Below are 16,324 nucleotides of genomic sequence, written 5' to 3'. Positions count from 1 at the left end.
TAGGGTGATGAAGTTCGAAAGAGATTTCATACGAGAAAAGGTATTCACGTCTACAAAGTCGATAATAATAAATTCATAGTATCAAACTGAAGAAAAAATGTAGATTTAACTATTTCACATTCAGTTGTGTGAGAAGAAATTATTGGAAATGATGAAACAGATAATATTATTTCAAGGAACATAAAATTTTTACCTTCCTATTGTCATAAATGCATAAAGCAATCTACAAACCCCCGCATTCCTCAAAACTTTTCTATACCTACGAGAGAATGGGAAATTCATAGGCGTAGTCAGTGGAAATATGAGGCATAAAGAGAGAATGTGAGTTGATATTAAAATCTTCTTTAACATTCAGATTTCAATATTTCAACCTCAGATGATTTCTTGAACAGATTTCCAGTAAAATTAAGCTTAGAAATAAATGATCTCTCAGCATCGATAGGAAACGGAGCATTGAGACTGATTTTATCAAGATTTGCTCATTTATTCGATATTGAAGATTAGATATTTGAAATTGAGACAAAAATATAGGATGAAACATTTTTCATGTAGTCGAAGGAAAAGGCCAACAATTTGAGAACGGCGACGTATCGATATTTCAGCGTCTTTCTCAACACTTCGCGGAGCAATATTCTCTTCGGTACGCACCTTTCTTTTTGCACGAATTCCTTGCTCACTAATCCGATCATCAAAATCAGAGAGAGGTACTGGCATTGGGGTATATGGACCTAAACTGAGGATTTCCAAAGCTCTGGGAATTGAGCCCTTTATTTTACAGACCGAGATACTGTCTATTTACGTTTGCGCTCAGGAGTATCTCAAAACGAACCTCGAGGAGGCGCATGTCTACATCACCACAAGCAGCCAGACCACGCTGAGATCCTTGGAATCGTACTGCCAGAGGTCTCTGTTGACCTGGGACTGCCGTAACACCATAAAGCAACTGGCCAGAGGCAGTAAAGTAACTCTATCATGTGTACCCAGGCACTGTGGTGTTGAAGGAAACGAAAAAGCCGATGAACTTGCATCAAGGTTAACACCTTCTGGACCTGACCCTTTCTGTGGGCTAGGAAAAGACCAATATAAGGCTGCGGTCCAGCAATGGGAGTTTAATAAAAGAATAACCCACTGGACAAACACTGTTGGACTTACTCTAGCCAAAAAATTCGTGATGATTTCACCTACCTTTGCCAGAAAGTTCTTGAAGCTGTAACGAGAAGAGCTTCGTATGATGGTGGTACTGCTGACTGGGCACTGTCGGTACAAACATCATTTGTATCGTATGGGAAAGTCGGAAGATGAGATTTGCAGGCTCTGTGGATCAGAAGCAGAAACAGGTGAACACATGGTATGCTGGTTTCTAGAGCTGGGTGGCCTAAAAACCATTCATATGGGGAAGCCAGTCCTGGATACCTGTGAGGTAACGGCCAAGTCCCCTAAGGAGGTTGTCAGTTTTATCAACACCATTGACGACCTCCTTGGGTTTCCATTAATGAGTAGGGTAGAGAATAAAAATCTTCATGGTCACAGTTCCCGGAAGGCTTACCGAGCCACAACGAACCCAGTTCAAATAATAATAAGAATAATCCGATTATGTTCACCGCAAAATTGACAATGTGCTTTATAAACTTCACGAACAGCTTTATTTCTTCAAAGGAAATTTCTACGATTTGGAATCGTTGTTCTGACATTAAACATTTCATGATGAACTGCCAAACCCTACTAAACAGAAATGTCAACACAGTTTGACATTCTCAATTGTCAAACCATAGACAACAACCATCGAAACTTCTCAAGCAGATAAATAATAGACTTAGATTTTCATAACGTTTTCTACAATATTGATTTGACGAGACGCCCCTGGACGCACCTCCAATCTTGTCCTGTAATAGCAGCAGTCATCATCATGTGTCCCACCGAGGAGATTGCCAGATCCAAAGAATCAGCCAACCGTGACATAGAACTATACTGAGGTAGCGGTCCGATTGTATTCTCTGCCATAGATAGCGTAGGTAGATCGTTTTCTTCTTCCTGAAAAAAATATATATCTCAGATATTTCCGTGATATTGACTCGGGCGGATGTTTCTTGTAACCCGCGTATTGAAAGATGTATCGTTGTAATAAGAATTACGAACAAGTCTCCTCTCGAGTTCACTGAATCTGAAAATGAAGAATCGAATTTTGTTTCCGGCAGAGGGAGCAGAACCATGTTTATTCTCTCAGTTCGCCAAGGATTATATCTTTGCCGTATATTGCCGTAGTTTCGTTTGATCTGAACTTATTTTTCGCCCTGAAATTTATTGCCTGTAATACTGGCGAGTTTTTCTTCAGCTTCTATTCTATTCCATCGAGGTTCAAAGGCCATTCCAGATTTCTTTTGGATTTTTATTTTCAATAATGAATTTTAGGCATAGGTCAAGAAAAATATTTGTACAATCCACCTGAACTTTTCTCAGTTCATGTTTTGGAATATTCACATTCTCATTCGAAAATATGATTATAAGATGAAAGCATGTATTGCTGGGATAATTACAAATATAATAATTCTAAGAGGAGTTCATACAACGCGGCATCTTCGTGACTTTCCATATCCTCAAAGTTTTTGGTATCCGACAACTTTTCAGGATGAGTGAAGCAATCTCAAAACTCCCTTTTTACCACATAAAAGAATTCAAAATGCATTTTCACGTCTTTATTTTCAGTTTTTCAAAAGCCGCGTTTTCAGCCTTTGAGAAGACGTTTTGTATAATATTTCCATGAAAAAATTCATGAAAAAAAAGGTTGTTCGAAATGTTATATCATGCATCTAGGAAAATATTAACGCTCATGGATCTCGGAATTCTTCAAAATTGTTAAAAAATCAAATTTCCATATTTTTTCTTCACCATTCAAGATTTTTTTGCGTAACAGTTTTAATAATAAGTATATTGTTAAATTAGAAGTAAAAGTGTGACTTGGGAATGCGTCCCAATATTTGAAAATTTCAGTCGAGAAATTCAAAGGATGGTGTTCAAGCAAATTGAAGTTAACACACATATTTTGTGCTAATTCAGATGTTGTAGAGTGAAAACATGATACACACAATAGGAAACATATCTGTTCGGGATAGAACATTTCATCGAAGCTCTGTATTATCCCATGCATTCAAACGAATGTATGTATATTGAATTCATGTGACGAAATATGTAGGTCACGTCTAATTCCATCAAATTAGTCGCCTCCCAGCCGCATACATTTTGCCTGACGTTGAAAAATTCAACCTTGCAGCCTCATCTCTCTATTTTTTGTTTTGTCATCATATTCCAATTAGTATATACCTTTGAATTTTTAATAATGTTTTCTATCTTGTCTCTCCTACTTAAAAGCTTCACAACAGTCTGATGATTCAACAACACATTCTTGGTCCTTCGAGACGGATCTGATTTCTTCTTGGATAGGTAACTGGAAATAATATTTGCTGTGCCTTGGAAAACTGCACAGTTCAACTGAGCGTGTATGGACCACTCACAAAATGCTCAGATGTATTGCAACAAATATGTAGATCACCTTCGTTGGATTCTGAAGCTGAGTTCCCCAAAGTTTTGTATTGTTCAAATCTCTTCTGAGCACGTACGGTTCATGACTTTTGGTATCTTGACTTCAACCCATATAATTATTGCTCAGAACGCAGACGATTCACTGTAATTATCTGCGTGTTAAGTTTGACTGTCAAATTAAGATGAAGGGGTTGAAATAATGATTCCTCTCAATGGGACTAAATAGGAATAGATAGTTTTCATCAATTGAGCATAAATTTGAGGGTTGGTGAAGAGTATGAATCACAATTCATGAAAAGTCAAATTTGGTTATCGAAACATCGAATTTCAGTTTCTTTCTCAGAGTATCATAGATAGAGGGAGCATATGTCATTTTCAGTAAGCAAATAGGTCCCCAACATGAACTATCAAATTTGACATAAATCGCGCGGAAATAAAAACATATCAGTGATATAATATTTCAATCAATTCGCGAGTTTCTCCACAAAGAACTCACTTCTTATGACCCATAGTGGATTTAATCGGGAATCACTCGAATAAATAACGGGTGTTTTTTTTTCGAGATATATAACTTTAAGTTGGCATTGCTGTTCAAGATGGCGACCGATTCAACAGCTGTCAAGTGTTTTATTCTCAGTTTGGTTTGGCAATTCATCATAAATAGACTCACGTCTGAACAACGCTTGCAAATAGTGCAATTTTATTTCGAAAATAATGGTTCTGTGCGGAATACATATCGCGCACTACGTCCATTTTATTTTGTTTAACGATGAAGCGCACTTCTGGTTGAATGGCTACGTCAACAAACAAAACTGCCGCATTTGGAGTGAAGCTAATCCTCAAGTGTATGTCGAATCACCCATCCAGAATCCAGAAAAACTGACTGTTTGGTGCGCTTTATGAGCTGGTGGAATCATTGGTCCGTACTTCTTCAAAAACGATGATGACCAGAACGTTACAGTCAATGGTGATCGGTATAGAGCCATGATTACTAACTTTTTCATTCCTGAATTGAACAACCATGATGTCCAGGACCTGTGGTTCCAACAAGACGGCGCAACATATCACACAGCTCGTGCCACAATCGATTTATTAAAAGACACGTTTGGTGACCGCCTAATTTCACGTTTTGGACCTGTGAATTGGCCCCCAAGATCTTGTGATTTAACACCGCTAGACTACTTTCTGTGGGGCTATGTAAAGTCATTGGTCTATGCGGATAGGCCACAAACCCTCGACCATTTGGAAGACAACATTCGCCGTGTTATTGCCGATATACGGCCACAAATGCTGGAAGAAGTCATCGAAAATATTTCAGGGATAAAAATCATTGTCTCAAACCCCAATATCCAACTTTTCATCTCAAAATTATGATTAGTTTTTCATAAACGTCTAATAGGCCATCCCGGTGAGTCACCCTGTATAAATTAAATCTCAACATTTTCCGGAAAAACTTATTTTTCCGCAAATTTCCGTCTGAACTTTAATATGTGAGCCATCCTGTATACAAAAACTTGAGAATTTTCTGAAATCAACTAGAAAATTTCTGTGTTGCCATTCGTACGGAAAGAAATATCACTAAGATGCATTCACTCAAATCGCGATTGAGGTTCAATTCATCACAAACCCGAAACGTCAAAGATCGGAGGAAAAGAAAATGAGAATAGAACTGGCAGAAATCCCGTGGAGAGCCGCATTTATCAAGTTGCAAATTTACAAAAGAACTTCTTCAACATTAATTTCGAGAAGGTAACTACTTTACGAAATTAATCCCCAGTGGCGAGCGCAAACTTACAGGTACAAACTTCCCTAATTTTATTACTTTTCCCCGACATGATTTAATTTAATCAGAAATTACCGCTCGATTTTTCACAACAACAGCCCTGCCCCCACACGCTGGAGTTTCGGTTTTTAAGCGGGAAAAAAAATTGTGGGTGCCTTATGCATATTCGGTAGGTAGATATTAAATTTTCGGAGAATTTCGAAGATTGGCTGAAGAGTGAAACTTTTTTGTGGGAATTTCTCGATATCTTTAGTTGAAAAGTAATACTGCAAAAAAACCGTGAAGCACTAGAAAGCAGCCTAATGGAAAAATTGTCACTTAATTTTTCATATTTTGAACAAGAAAGTCTATGGGTCGTACTCTTTCCTATGACTAGTTTTCGAGATAATAGGTCAATTGAAAAGTCCCCGTTCTACCATAGTAAAACACATTTTTTTTGCCATAAGGGCGATACAGCGATTATAGCGATCTTCCAACTTTTCGATACTATTTTTTTAGTACGATTTGTCTTTCGCTTCAAAAAAGGCCTCAGTTTCGGCGATTACTTCTTCATTGGCGCTAAATTTCCTTCCAGCGAGCATTCTTTTGAGGTATGAGAACAGGAAAAAGCTGCTGAGAGCCAGATCTGGCAAATACGGTGGATGCAGAAGCCATTCGAAGCCCAATTCATGCAATTTTGCCATTGTTTTCATTGATTTGTGACACGGCGCATTGTCTTGATGAAACAGCACCTTTTTTTTCTTCAAATGAGGCCGTTTTTTAACGATTTAATCCTTTAAACGACCTAATAACGCTATATAATGATCGCTGTTGATGGTCTGGCCCTTTTGAAGGTTATCAATGAACATTATACCTTGCGCATCATAGAATACTGATGCCATAACCTTGTCAGCTGACTGTTGAGTTTTTCCTCGCTTTGGATTCGGTTCATCGTGTGCAGTCCACTCAGCTGACTGTCGATTGGACTCCGGAGTGAAATTATGGAGCCATGTTTCATCCATTGTCACATATCGACGCCAAAATTCAGGTTTATTGTACTTAAACAGCTTCAAACACTGTTCAGAATCATTAACAAGTTGTTGCTTTTGATCGATTGTAAGCTCGCGCGGCACCCATTTTGCACACAGCTTTCTCATGTACAAATATTCGTGAACGATATGATGTACACGTTCAGATGATATCTTCACAATGTCTGCTATCTCTATCAACTTCACTTTACGGTCATACAAAATTATTTTGTGAACTTTTTTGATTTTTTCGTCGGTGACATCCTCTTTTCGTTGTCTACTGCGTTCACCGTCTTCGGTGCTCATTTCACCACGTTTAAACTTAGCAAAACAATCAATGATGGTTGATTTTTCAGGTGCAGACCCCGGAAACTCTTCATCAAGCCAAGATTTAGCTTCAACTGTATTTTTCCCTTCAAAAAGCAATATTTTATCAGCCTACGAAATCCTTTTTTTCCATATATTTTCAAATAACAAAAGTAGATCTTATAATAGAACGATCTAAATGAATTTTATTATTATTATTATTATATCTGTTCGGGGAACTACCTCTCAAAATTATTGAATTTCCATATATTGGATACCAAAGAGTTGAGACATTCCGTAGAAAAAGAAAAAAAAATACACCCTCGTGCGAAATTTGCGCACTTGATCTAAAACGATCGGACTTCCTAAAGATCCCCATCCACGTCACGTTCAACATTTCATCCACGTGCTCTAACGTTACGTCTAGAGAGCAATGAGAAGATGATATGAAATTCTGGCTAGATAAATCGGCGGCCATTACTGGCGCCTTCCGTTTTGAGGATCCAAATTCAAGATATCTCGCTTCTTGAGAAATTGAATACCTCGTCCGATGCCATCTTAAAAGGGCAATCATATTTCATTTTTATGTTTCGAATACATGTTAACATATTTCACTGGCAAGGATCTCTAGAATTCAGGAACAGAAAATGAAATCGGTGGATATTGTATCTCTGTTGCAGATGTTTTTTGGAAAACATGGTAGTCTGACTTGGAACATAAATAATGCTTGAATGAAAAAAGCAGAGAATACTTCATATACATACCTTGAAATACAAGTTCAGAAGCCATCGATATTCTTCAACGAGATAAAAATTCAAAAACGAGCCACGAAGTGGCTAGTTTTTGAATGGACGATTTTCAGAATGAAACGAGAATTATACATTGTTTTCTCTAATTCTGTGGCAACTTTGTTCATTCTGCCATATCTTGTAGAACAAAATCACCCTGTATCTCTAGAACTAACAGCTTTAGGATACACTCAAAGCTACTTTTCTGAAAGGCCTGGATGACCTCCATTCATCACTACGCTATGACCAACCACTCAGGTTACACCCTGTATATCGATTGTGAAGTCCATATTCACAAAAGCAAGCAACTATTCTGATTTCTTTAAATGTTATAAATTATAACTAATTTCAACAGGTTGTCTTGAATATTCTCTCTTCCTCTTCTGTGAAATAGATAGACAAATCAACATTTACAATTGCAATAACTAAAGTTTTATTCCTTGCATATTTGTTCTCCTATTCTGTAATTGGCGTCGGCTGTAGAATGATGTAATTATTAAATGAAAAAATCAGAAAATAACCCTTTAGTTATAGAATTCCATTCTGTTTGCGGAGTTAAATCAGTGTCAAAAAAAGAGCCACTAAATGTGCCATGTGTTTTTTTAGATCTCCGATAGTTTTCGAGATACCATCACTGGATAACGAATTTTTTTTTAATACAGTTTTTGTCATTCAACAAGAGCCCCAGTTGAAAAAATTCCCTTAAAATATTCCCACTATGCACTTCTGTTCACAGGGTGCTCTACGGTCTACAAATAATTGAAAATATAAAAACCCAAATTTAAATTGTTACAGGCTTGAGCAAGGAGTAACGCGACGCTATGAATTCGTGATCTGAATATAATTTGTGCATTTGCTCTGACATTGTAGAAGAAGCCCCACATCGTTGCAGACGCTAACACTTTGTTTGTCCTCAAAATGAAATGTACCACAGTCTGTGTGCTTCTCTCATAAAATCCGATCGTTAGCCTGCTCATTTTCAGTCCTAAGGTGTATGCTGAAAAAAAATCAGGGTTATCCAGGTCTCTTTTAATGTCAACAATTAAAAGGATATGAAAAAATCAGTGAAACTCCGTTTTGTGAAATCAGGAGCTTTTTTATTCAAATTCGTAGCTATTCGTATAATTTTCTCATGAACTTTCGCTTGTTGTTTTAGAATGGAGGTATACTTCAAGACATTGTCAGAAATCACTGGTCTGAACTGAACACTGAAAATATGAGTTGAATCTTCTCTTCTATGCCAACCGCCATGAAGTAATCGATGTAACATTCTATTCACTATGACAACGATTCCAATCAATCCAAATTTCATATTCGCAATGACATACAGTGAGTTTCCAAACAGATACCTAAACAAATATTCTTTCTTACGAGATTTAATTTTTCGTGCAATATGTTGAACAGAGACAAGTGTGATCGTATCATCAGTCACTGCGATGAGGAGAAACCAAGTTTCCAATCCAAAGTCTGGTGGAATAAATTGTTCAAGAAATTGGAGGAGGAGTCATCAATTGTAAAGTATCATAAAGTCAATTTCTTTGTTATTTGAATCACTGTTTTCACTGTTGGTTTTCAGGCTCCTGAAAAAAGATTGGAAGTACTTGAAGCTATTTTTCCTAATCACCTTCTGAGACGTATCGTTGATCTAATTGATTTAGATCAGAAGAGTAAAGAAAAATTGAAAGGATTAGCTGCCTTGAAATTCCCATGTGAAGGCCCTCTTACATTTCCACCTATAGCGCCTGCTGACCGATATGCACCTAGAGAATCCAAAGCAAAAATTAGCCTGGACAATATTTCTGTGTCAATTTCCAGAACTACATCTAGCATGGAAAACCAAGTACCATTGTATGCAACTTTATATCTCTATTTAATTGTATAGCTAGTGTTTTTCTTTTGACATTTGGATTTTATATTTTTCAAAAAATTTCGATACTTTGACAATATGCAACATGACCAGAAAGTGAACATAGAAATTATTTCTTCATGATTAAGATGTCTAAAAATACTAGTGTTTTCACTGATCACAATATGTTATAGGCGAAAATAATGGGAAAAGCCATAGTTCTCTTTCCTTCCGCATTTGGCGCTATAATTCTAATGAACTTATAGTGACTTAATTGAACTATAGTATAAGGAAAGGATAGTAAGCCAGTGTAGTGCTTTTTTCGATTTTGTTTATGTTGAGCGCCATCTAGTTGTACTCACGTTTAACTCGAATTTTACTGTCAAAAATTGGTCCGTAAAGTGGAGCCCTCTGAAAAAATTGGTGTTATTTTGAAGAACTAAAATATTTGAAAGAAGATTTCTATATTTTGATATTTTTTCTGCTCTGTAATAAGCATTTCCGCCAGTGGCGTGTATTAATAATAACATTAAAATTGTTTGCAATGTCATGCGACCCCTTTTCGACCACGCCACTGAATGAATTATCGTATTATTTTTGCGCCATCTATAGCTCATGATTCAGTGGCATCTATTATCGAAATACTTCTCCAAATCCAACTACAGTAGCGACCCCTAGTGACTATTTCCTTGCCGTCATACGGCGGTTGGCTTACTATCCTTTCCTTATACTATGATTGAACATAGTGGGCGACAATTCGTTCAATATGAGCCTAAAAATGGCGAATGAGGACATAGAACTCAAGAATGCAATTTGATCGGTTTAATTTAATCTGAAACACCCTGTATTAATAGAATTAAAACATTTCAAAAATTATATGCTGGTTCAATTGATGGTTGCGTCTCTTTTGCAGGAAGCAGGTTGGAAAAAAAAATCCCTACATGAAATTTTTCCAGACAAGGCATGATCGAGCATCAATATGGAGGCCTATGCCTCCTCTATCACTAGCAGATATGAATCTAGTGCAAAAAGCGGATGCAATTACGGAAAGAGTAAGTTGAGTATTCACTTCAATCAGTCTAATCATGAAACCTCCTGATTTTGTTTTCAGATTGCCGAGGAATTTGTAAAATGGCTTCAGCAAATGGGTGGTGAAGCCACCTCTAACTTATCAGTTCAAACAATAATAAGTATGTTTGAAATTGGATTTAACACTCATGCGGCAAAATCATTATGTGTTCGCTTGAAAGAGATGCCAACAGTTACAGATTTGGTGGCAAAGAAAAGGAATGTACCAGGGGTGAGTTCAAAGTTTACATAAAACTAACAACAATACATATATTTGATTGATTCGGTCTACACTTGATGGAAATTCATTTTAAATAAATAATAATAATAATAATAATTTTGTGGAAATTAGCAGTTTATTATTATTTATTTAACAATACATATATAGGTGTCGCCATCTGCATTGGGCATATAATGTATGAAAACGAGTAAATTGATTCTTAAATTACTTCTTTAGTTTTCAAAGCATAAATATGATAAAACACGCAACTTTTGAATCAGAATCCATGAAAATAGCTCACATAGTTTCAGATAATCTCTCATTTCAAATAGACTATCTCAATATCGAAACTAATAAAACAGAAAAGACAAGTTAAATATGTTACTCCCGCCCTCTGTATTTCAGATGGCGAAGCGGGCCAGTCTTCTGCGACAGATCCATAGGGATATCGAGGCGAGCAAAATGGAACCTAAAAGGATAGCGTTTGGCAGATCTCTACCGTCATACATGCAACGTGTCCCTAACAAGGAAGATATCGCTAAAAAATGGCTAGAATGTAAGAATGTTCCGATGAAGTTGAAAACGATGCAAACTGTTTGGGAAGGCATCACCCATTTGAGGTTCGTAGATTTCTTTTTATTTTTGAAATTGTTGATCGTTTTTACCGCAGAGTGACACTGCTATTCATCTTCATTTTCAAAAAACAAGAGAGGCAGTTCCTCAAATTTTACAAAACCCTCTTTCAATGATGATTATCAGCTCCTCATTCAATGAAAATTTTAGTTAGGTACTAAAAAAATTAAGAAAGCACTGACTTAAAGTCATAAACTTTTGCTCGCTAGTTCATTAAGGCGCCAATTTCGTCCTTGGAGACCACAGAATATATCTATAGGTTGTATACAAGGGCTCTATTGATGCATGAATGAATGAGTGTCCAAAATCTGACTTCATGTCAGTGTTGCCTTCACTTTTGTGAATTATTTCAAGTTGTTTGTTTGACATTTCTTCAGAACTTATCTTCATTGCAACAACCATCTCGAGCAGTATTATTTTTGTTTTTTCAGATCAACGAGAGCATATTGCGAATGGCTAGTCAATCACCCAGAGATAAAACCACCGCAGTTTCTGGTCGAAAACAATATGTTGGATCTTTTGGTTTTGCAAGCTCAGAGACCATCCTTCGACGAGGAAGATGCCGTTGACGTTGAAGATATAGCAGCTGGTGCCAGTGATCTGATGATAAAGGGCTTCTCACGACCAGACCTGGTTTCCAAGATGGATGTGGCTATGGCTAGTACCATGGATACTAGAGGCGACTGAATATCGAAAAGATTAAAATATAGTTGTGGCCCATAAGAATATATGATACCAATATTATTTTTTTCGATTTTTTATTTCTGGGAATGATATCTGTTTTTGGATTGTTATATCCTACAATGTTAATTATCTAAGACTTCGATCAAACAAAAAACAAAAGTGTGGCAACATTGCCTTAGCTCAGTCAACGCATCATTCAATCTTGATTATCTTCGAGATGACACGTTTTACGAGGAACGATAAAGAATAATTTTAATTTCTATGAGGATTTTGTATTCTAACTGTGAATGGATTATGTTAAAATTGCTCTATTTATGCTAAAACCGTACAGTTTCATGGATTGGCGAGGCTATAACTTAAAAATCAATAGAAGAACTATAATTGAAGAACACGTCTCATAGTTAAATAAAACTCCAGAACCATATACCAGGGGTCTCTACTGACATAGGAGTGCCGTAATACCATGAAGCAACTGGCCAGAGACAATATAGTAACTCTACTATGGGTATTTGGCATTGTGGTTCAGATGGAAATGAAAAAGCCGATGAACTTGCAAAAAGAGCATCAAGGATGACACCTGTTAGTCCTGAGCCCTTCTGTGGGCTTGGAAAATACCAATATACCAATATACCATGCGGTCGACAAGAACAATGCGGAAATATTGGAGAGATCATTCTATGGAGGAGGTACACAACAAGCTGAGAACGACGGTGCCTCAAATTTTTACGTTCATTCACCGCCGATGGTGTGGTCAGGGGAGGACTATATCGCAGCAATCAAGCTGAGAACCAAATCGCTGCCCACGAGAGGGCTACCGTATGGCCCCCGTGAATCCAGGATGTGCAGAGCTGGTTGCGGTAAGGTGGAGTCCCTTTCCCATATGCTCCAGCAATGCCCACTTGGCCATACCAAGCGGATGAACAGGCACAATTTCGTAGTGAAGAGGATCGTCGATGCAGCTCGAAAGAAGGGATGGGAGGTTGTCGAGGAGCCTCACATCAGAGACACCAGAGGCAGGCTCAACAAGCCCGATATGGTCTGCACCAAAGGCGCGGAGGTGATAGTTGCAGACGTGGGGGTGTCATGGGAGGCCCCTAGGTCGCTCTCTGAAACATATGATCTGAAGAGAGCGACATATGATCAGCCAGAGCTGTTGGAGGTGATGGCGGCAAGGAATCCTGGCAGAAGTATCCGAGTTCTACCTTTCATCATCGGAGCAAGGGGGTTCTGGTGCCGAGAAAGCAGTGCCCTTCTACAAGCCCTCTCAATAGACACCACGCCAATTAGAAGGGACCTCGTGATGACAACTCTACGAGGAGGATGGTCCATCCACAAAGATGTCAGTCGCAGAGCGTGGGATTAGCATTTTATCTTTTGCTACCTCTGGCAAGATCCACAGAGCGTAATTGATCTTTTGTGCGTATTGCATGTGTGTTCGTGTTCGGGATTATGGCCTTTTCCGCTTTAAGTGTGTGAGAGTGAACGGTTGAGCGTCATCAGAGACAATTTTTGATTTTCTCTTATACCATTGTTCACTGCCTACATTCCTTTGTTACCTTGTGATATATACTTATATGTACCATTGAATTGTGTCCTATATACACTTGCACTATTTGTAATTCACACTGTCTACTTGAATAAAGATCTTTAACAGTGGTCCAACATTGGGAAAAGGGAATACGAAAAACCTCTGGAGGAATACTCCGGGTCTTGCTCAGTCAAAGAAATTTGTGGGGATTTCACCGAATTATACCAGAAAGCTTCTGAAGCTACTACGAGCTGAGTAATGGTGGAACTGCTGACAGGACACTGCCGGTGCAAATACCTTTTGTACCGCATAGGTAAGTAGAGATCTACAGACTCTGTCGAAAGGAGGTAGAAACAGCCGAACAGATAGTGTGCAAATTCCCAGGTCTGACTGGCCTTAGAAAAAGTCAGTTTTGGATACTCACGAAGTGATAGCGAAGGCTTCTAAGTATATCGTCGGTTTCATCAACAGCATCGACGGCCTCCCTGGGTTTGTATGAATAGTTAGGGTTGAGAACAAAAGATCATTTTGGTAGCAGTTCTCAGCAGGCTAACAGAGCCGTAACGACTCCAATTCAGTGAAGTAATAATAATAATAAGACAGAAAACTCCACACTAAAATACATTTCATCCTGAATCATCATGTTGGAGATACATATAATGGGTGTTTTTTTTCGAGGTATATAACTTTAAATTGGCATTACTGTTCAAGATGGCGACCGATTCAATAGCTGTCAAATGATTTATTCTCAGTTTGGTTTGGCAATTCATCATGAATGGATTCACGTCTGAACAACGCTTGCAAATAGTGCAAAAATATTTCGAAAATAATGGTTCTGTGCCGAATACGTATCGCGCACTACGTCCATTTCATTTTGTTTAGCGATGAAGCGCACTTCTGGTTGAATGGCTACGTTAACAAACAAAACTGCTGCATTTGAAGTGAAGCTAATCCTCAAGTGTATGTCGAAACACCGTTACATCCAGAAAAACTGACTGTTTGGTGCGCTTTATGGGCTGGTGGAATCATTGGTCCGTACTTCTTCAAAAATGATGATGGCCAGAACGTTACAGTCAATGATTACTAACTTTTTCATTCCTGAATTGAACAACCATGATGTCCAGGAGCTGTGGTTCCAACAAGAAGGCGCAACATGTCACACAGCTCGTGCCATAATCGATTTATTGAAAGACACGTTTGGTGACCGCCTAATTTTACGTTTTGGACCTGAGAATTGGCCTCCAAAATCTTGTGATATAACACCGCTAGACTACTTTCTGTGGGGCTATGTTAAGTCATTGGTCTATGCGGATAAGTCACAATCCCTTGACCATTTGGAAGACAACATTCGCGGAAAAAGTCATCGAAAATTGGACGTCCAGATTGGACTACATCCAAGCCAGCCGTGGCGGTCATATGCCAGAAATCATATTTGAAATGTAATGCCACAGAATGATCTTGTGGATAAATAAAATTCATGTCAATCGAATAATCCATCGTTGTTTTATTGCAATTTAAAGTTCTATAGCTCTAAAAAAACACCCTTTAGTACTCCATACATCCTGTATCGTTTGACCTCAGCTGATTTTGGAAAAATAGTAAATTCGATTCAATAGGAGAGGAATCATTGCTTGAATATAATGTATTAAGAATCACCCTGTATATACACATCATCAGTATATAGACATAGGGCCACTCCTGCATATCATTCCTAATAAAGGTACATCGATGAAGAATGAAATTGCCGCGATATACATGACTACTTTTTTGACGTAGGTACCGACCTTATTCCGTTGACTGAACGACACTCAGCAGTGCGTGACACCACCAATGGAAAAAATTTAATTCAACCCCACCTATTTTCATTTGCTAACAATCGGGAGGTCAATAAAGGTAACGCACCAGTGACTTATTCTCATGCACGGCTCACGGATTCTGGGATTGGTCCTCTGATGGATTCACCAACCTGTATTCAGCTGGAATGAAAGTTATCGAAATAAAATTTCTGTGCGAACTTAATTAAGCAGTTCTCCTAGGATGACGGTTGGCTGAACACACGATTGTTTTGAAGCGGTCATGTCCGAGTACCTACGCTGGCTTCGTGTTTTGGTATTGTTTCCGTTTGGTTATGCGGATATTGCGCCAACTAGAAGAGATAGGAATGTGGGGACAGTTATTTAATACGTAGTTGAAGCTTAAATCGTTTGGAATAGAAATCAGTGAAAATATGGATTTAGTAGATCTAGATAAGGGTTCAAGGGGAATTCTATAGCCTCACAACCTTATGGACTATTGTGCCCTTCATAAGAGCTGTTAGCTCTTATGAAGGCTTTATTAGCCTTCCGGAAACTTTGACCAACTTGATCTCTTATTCTCAACCCTATCTATTCATACGAACCTAGGGAGGCCGTCGATGCTGTTAATGAAACGACGATATCCTAGAAGCCTTGGCTATTACTTAGTGAGTATCCTGAACAGACTTTACCATATGAGTGGTTCTTAAGCCTGTCAGCCCCAGACATTTGCACACTATGTGTTCGGCTGTTTCTACCTCCTTTCCACAGAGCCTGCAGATCTCATCTGCTGACTTACCCGTACGGTACAAAAGGTATTTGCACCGCCTGTGTCCTTTCAGCAGTTCCACCATTAACTGAAGCTCAGCTCGTGGTAGCTTCAGGAGCTTTCTGGTATAGATTGGTGAAAGCACCACAATTTTCTTTGTCTGAGCAAGACCTGGCGTGTTCCTTCTAAGGGTTTTTCTACTGTCGACTGCCATTTTTGGGTCACTGCTTTATATTGGTGTTTTCCAAGCACACAGAAGGGTTCAGGTTCAACAGGTGTCAACCTTGCTGCTCTTTTTGCAAGTTAATCGGCTTTTTCGTTTTCTCCAATACCACAATGTCTCAGTACTCATAGTAGAGGTA

General features: G+C 38.3%; 1 protein-coding gene across 1 annotated transcript; it reads left to right on the top strand.

Moving 5' to 3' along the window:
• The first annotated feature begins 8,702 nt into the window (after nt 1–8,702).
• LOC123684072 lies at nt 8,703–11,932 on the top strand. Its single transcript, XM_045623180.1, has 6 exons — nt 8,703–8,934; nt 8,998–9,269; nt 10,181–10,319; nt 10,379–10,567; nt 10,961–11,175; nt 11,620–11,932. The coding sequence occupies exons 1-6, from the start codon at nt 8,815–8,817 to the stop codon at nt 11,873–11,875; spliced, it is 1,191 nt and encodes a 396-aa protein (XP_045479136.1). The 5' UTR covers nt 8,703–8,814; the 3' UTR covers nt 11,876–11,932.
• The last annotated feature ends 4,392 nt before the right edge of the window (nt 11,933–16,324 follow it).

Source organism: Harmonia axyridis, chromosome 7, assembly GCF_914767665.1.
Source record: "Harmonia axyridis chromosome 7, icHarAxyr1.1, whole genome shotgun sequence".
Taxonomy (NCBI): domain Eukaryota; kingdom Metazoa; phylum Arthropoda; class Insecta; order Coleoptera; family Coccinellidae; genus Harmonia; species Harmonia axyridis.
Note: the sequence above shows the minus strand (reverse complement) of the source record. Positions and strands in the feature narration are given on the sequence as shown.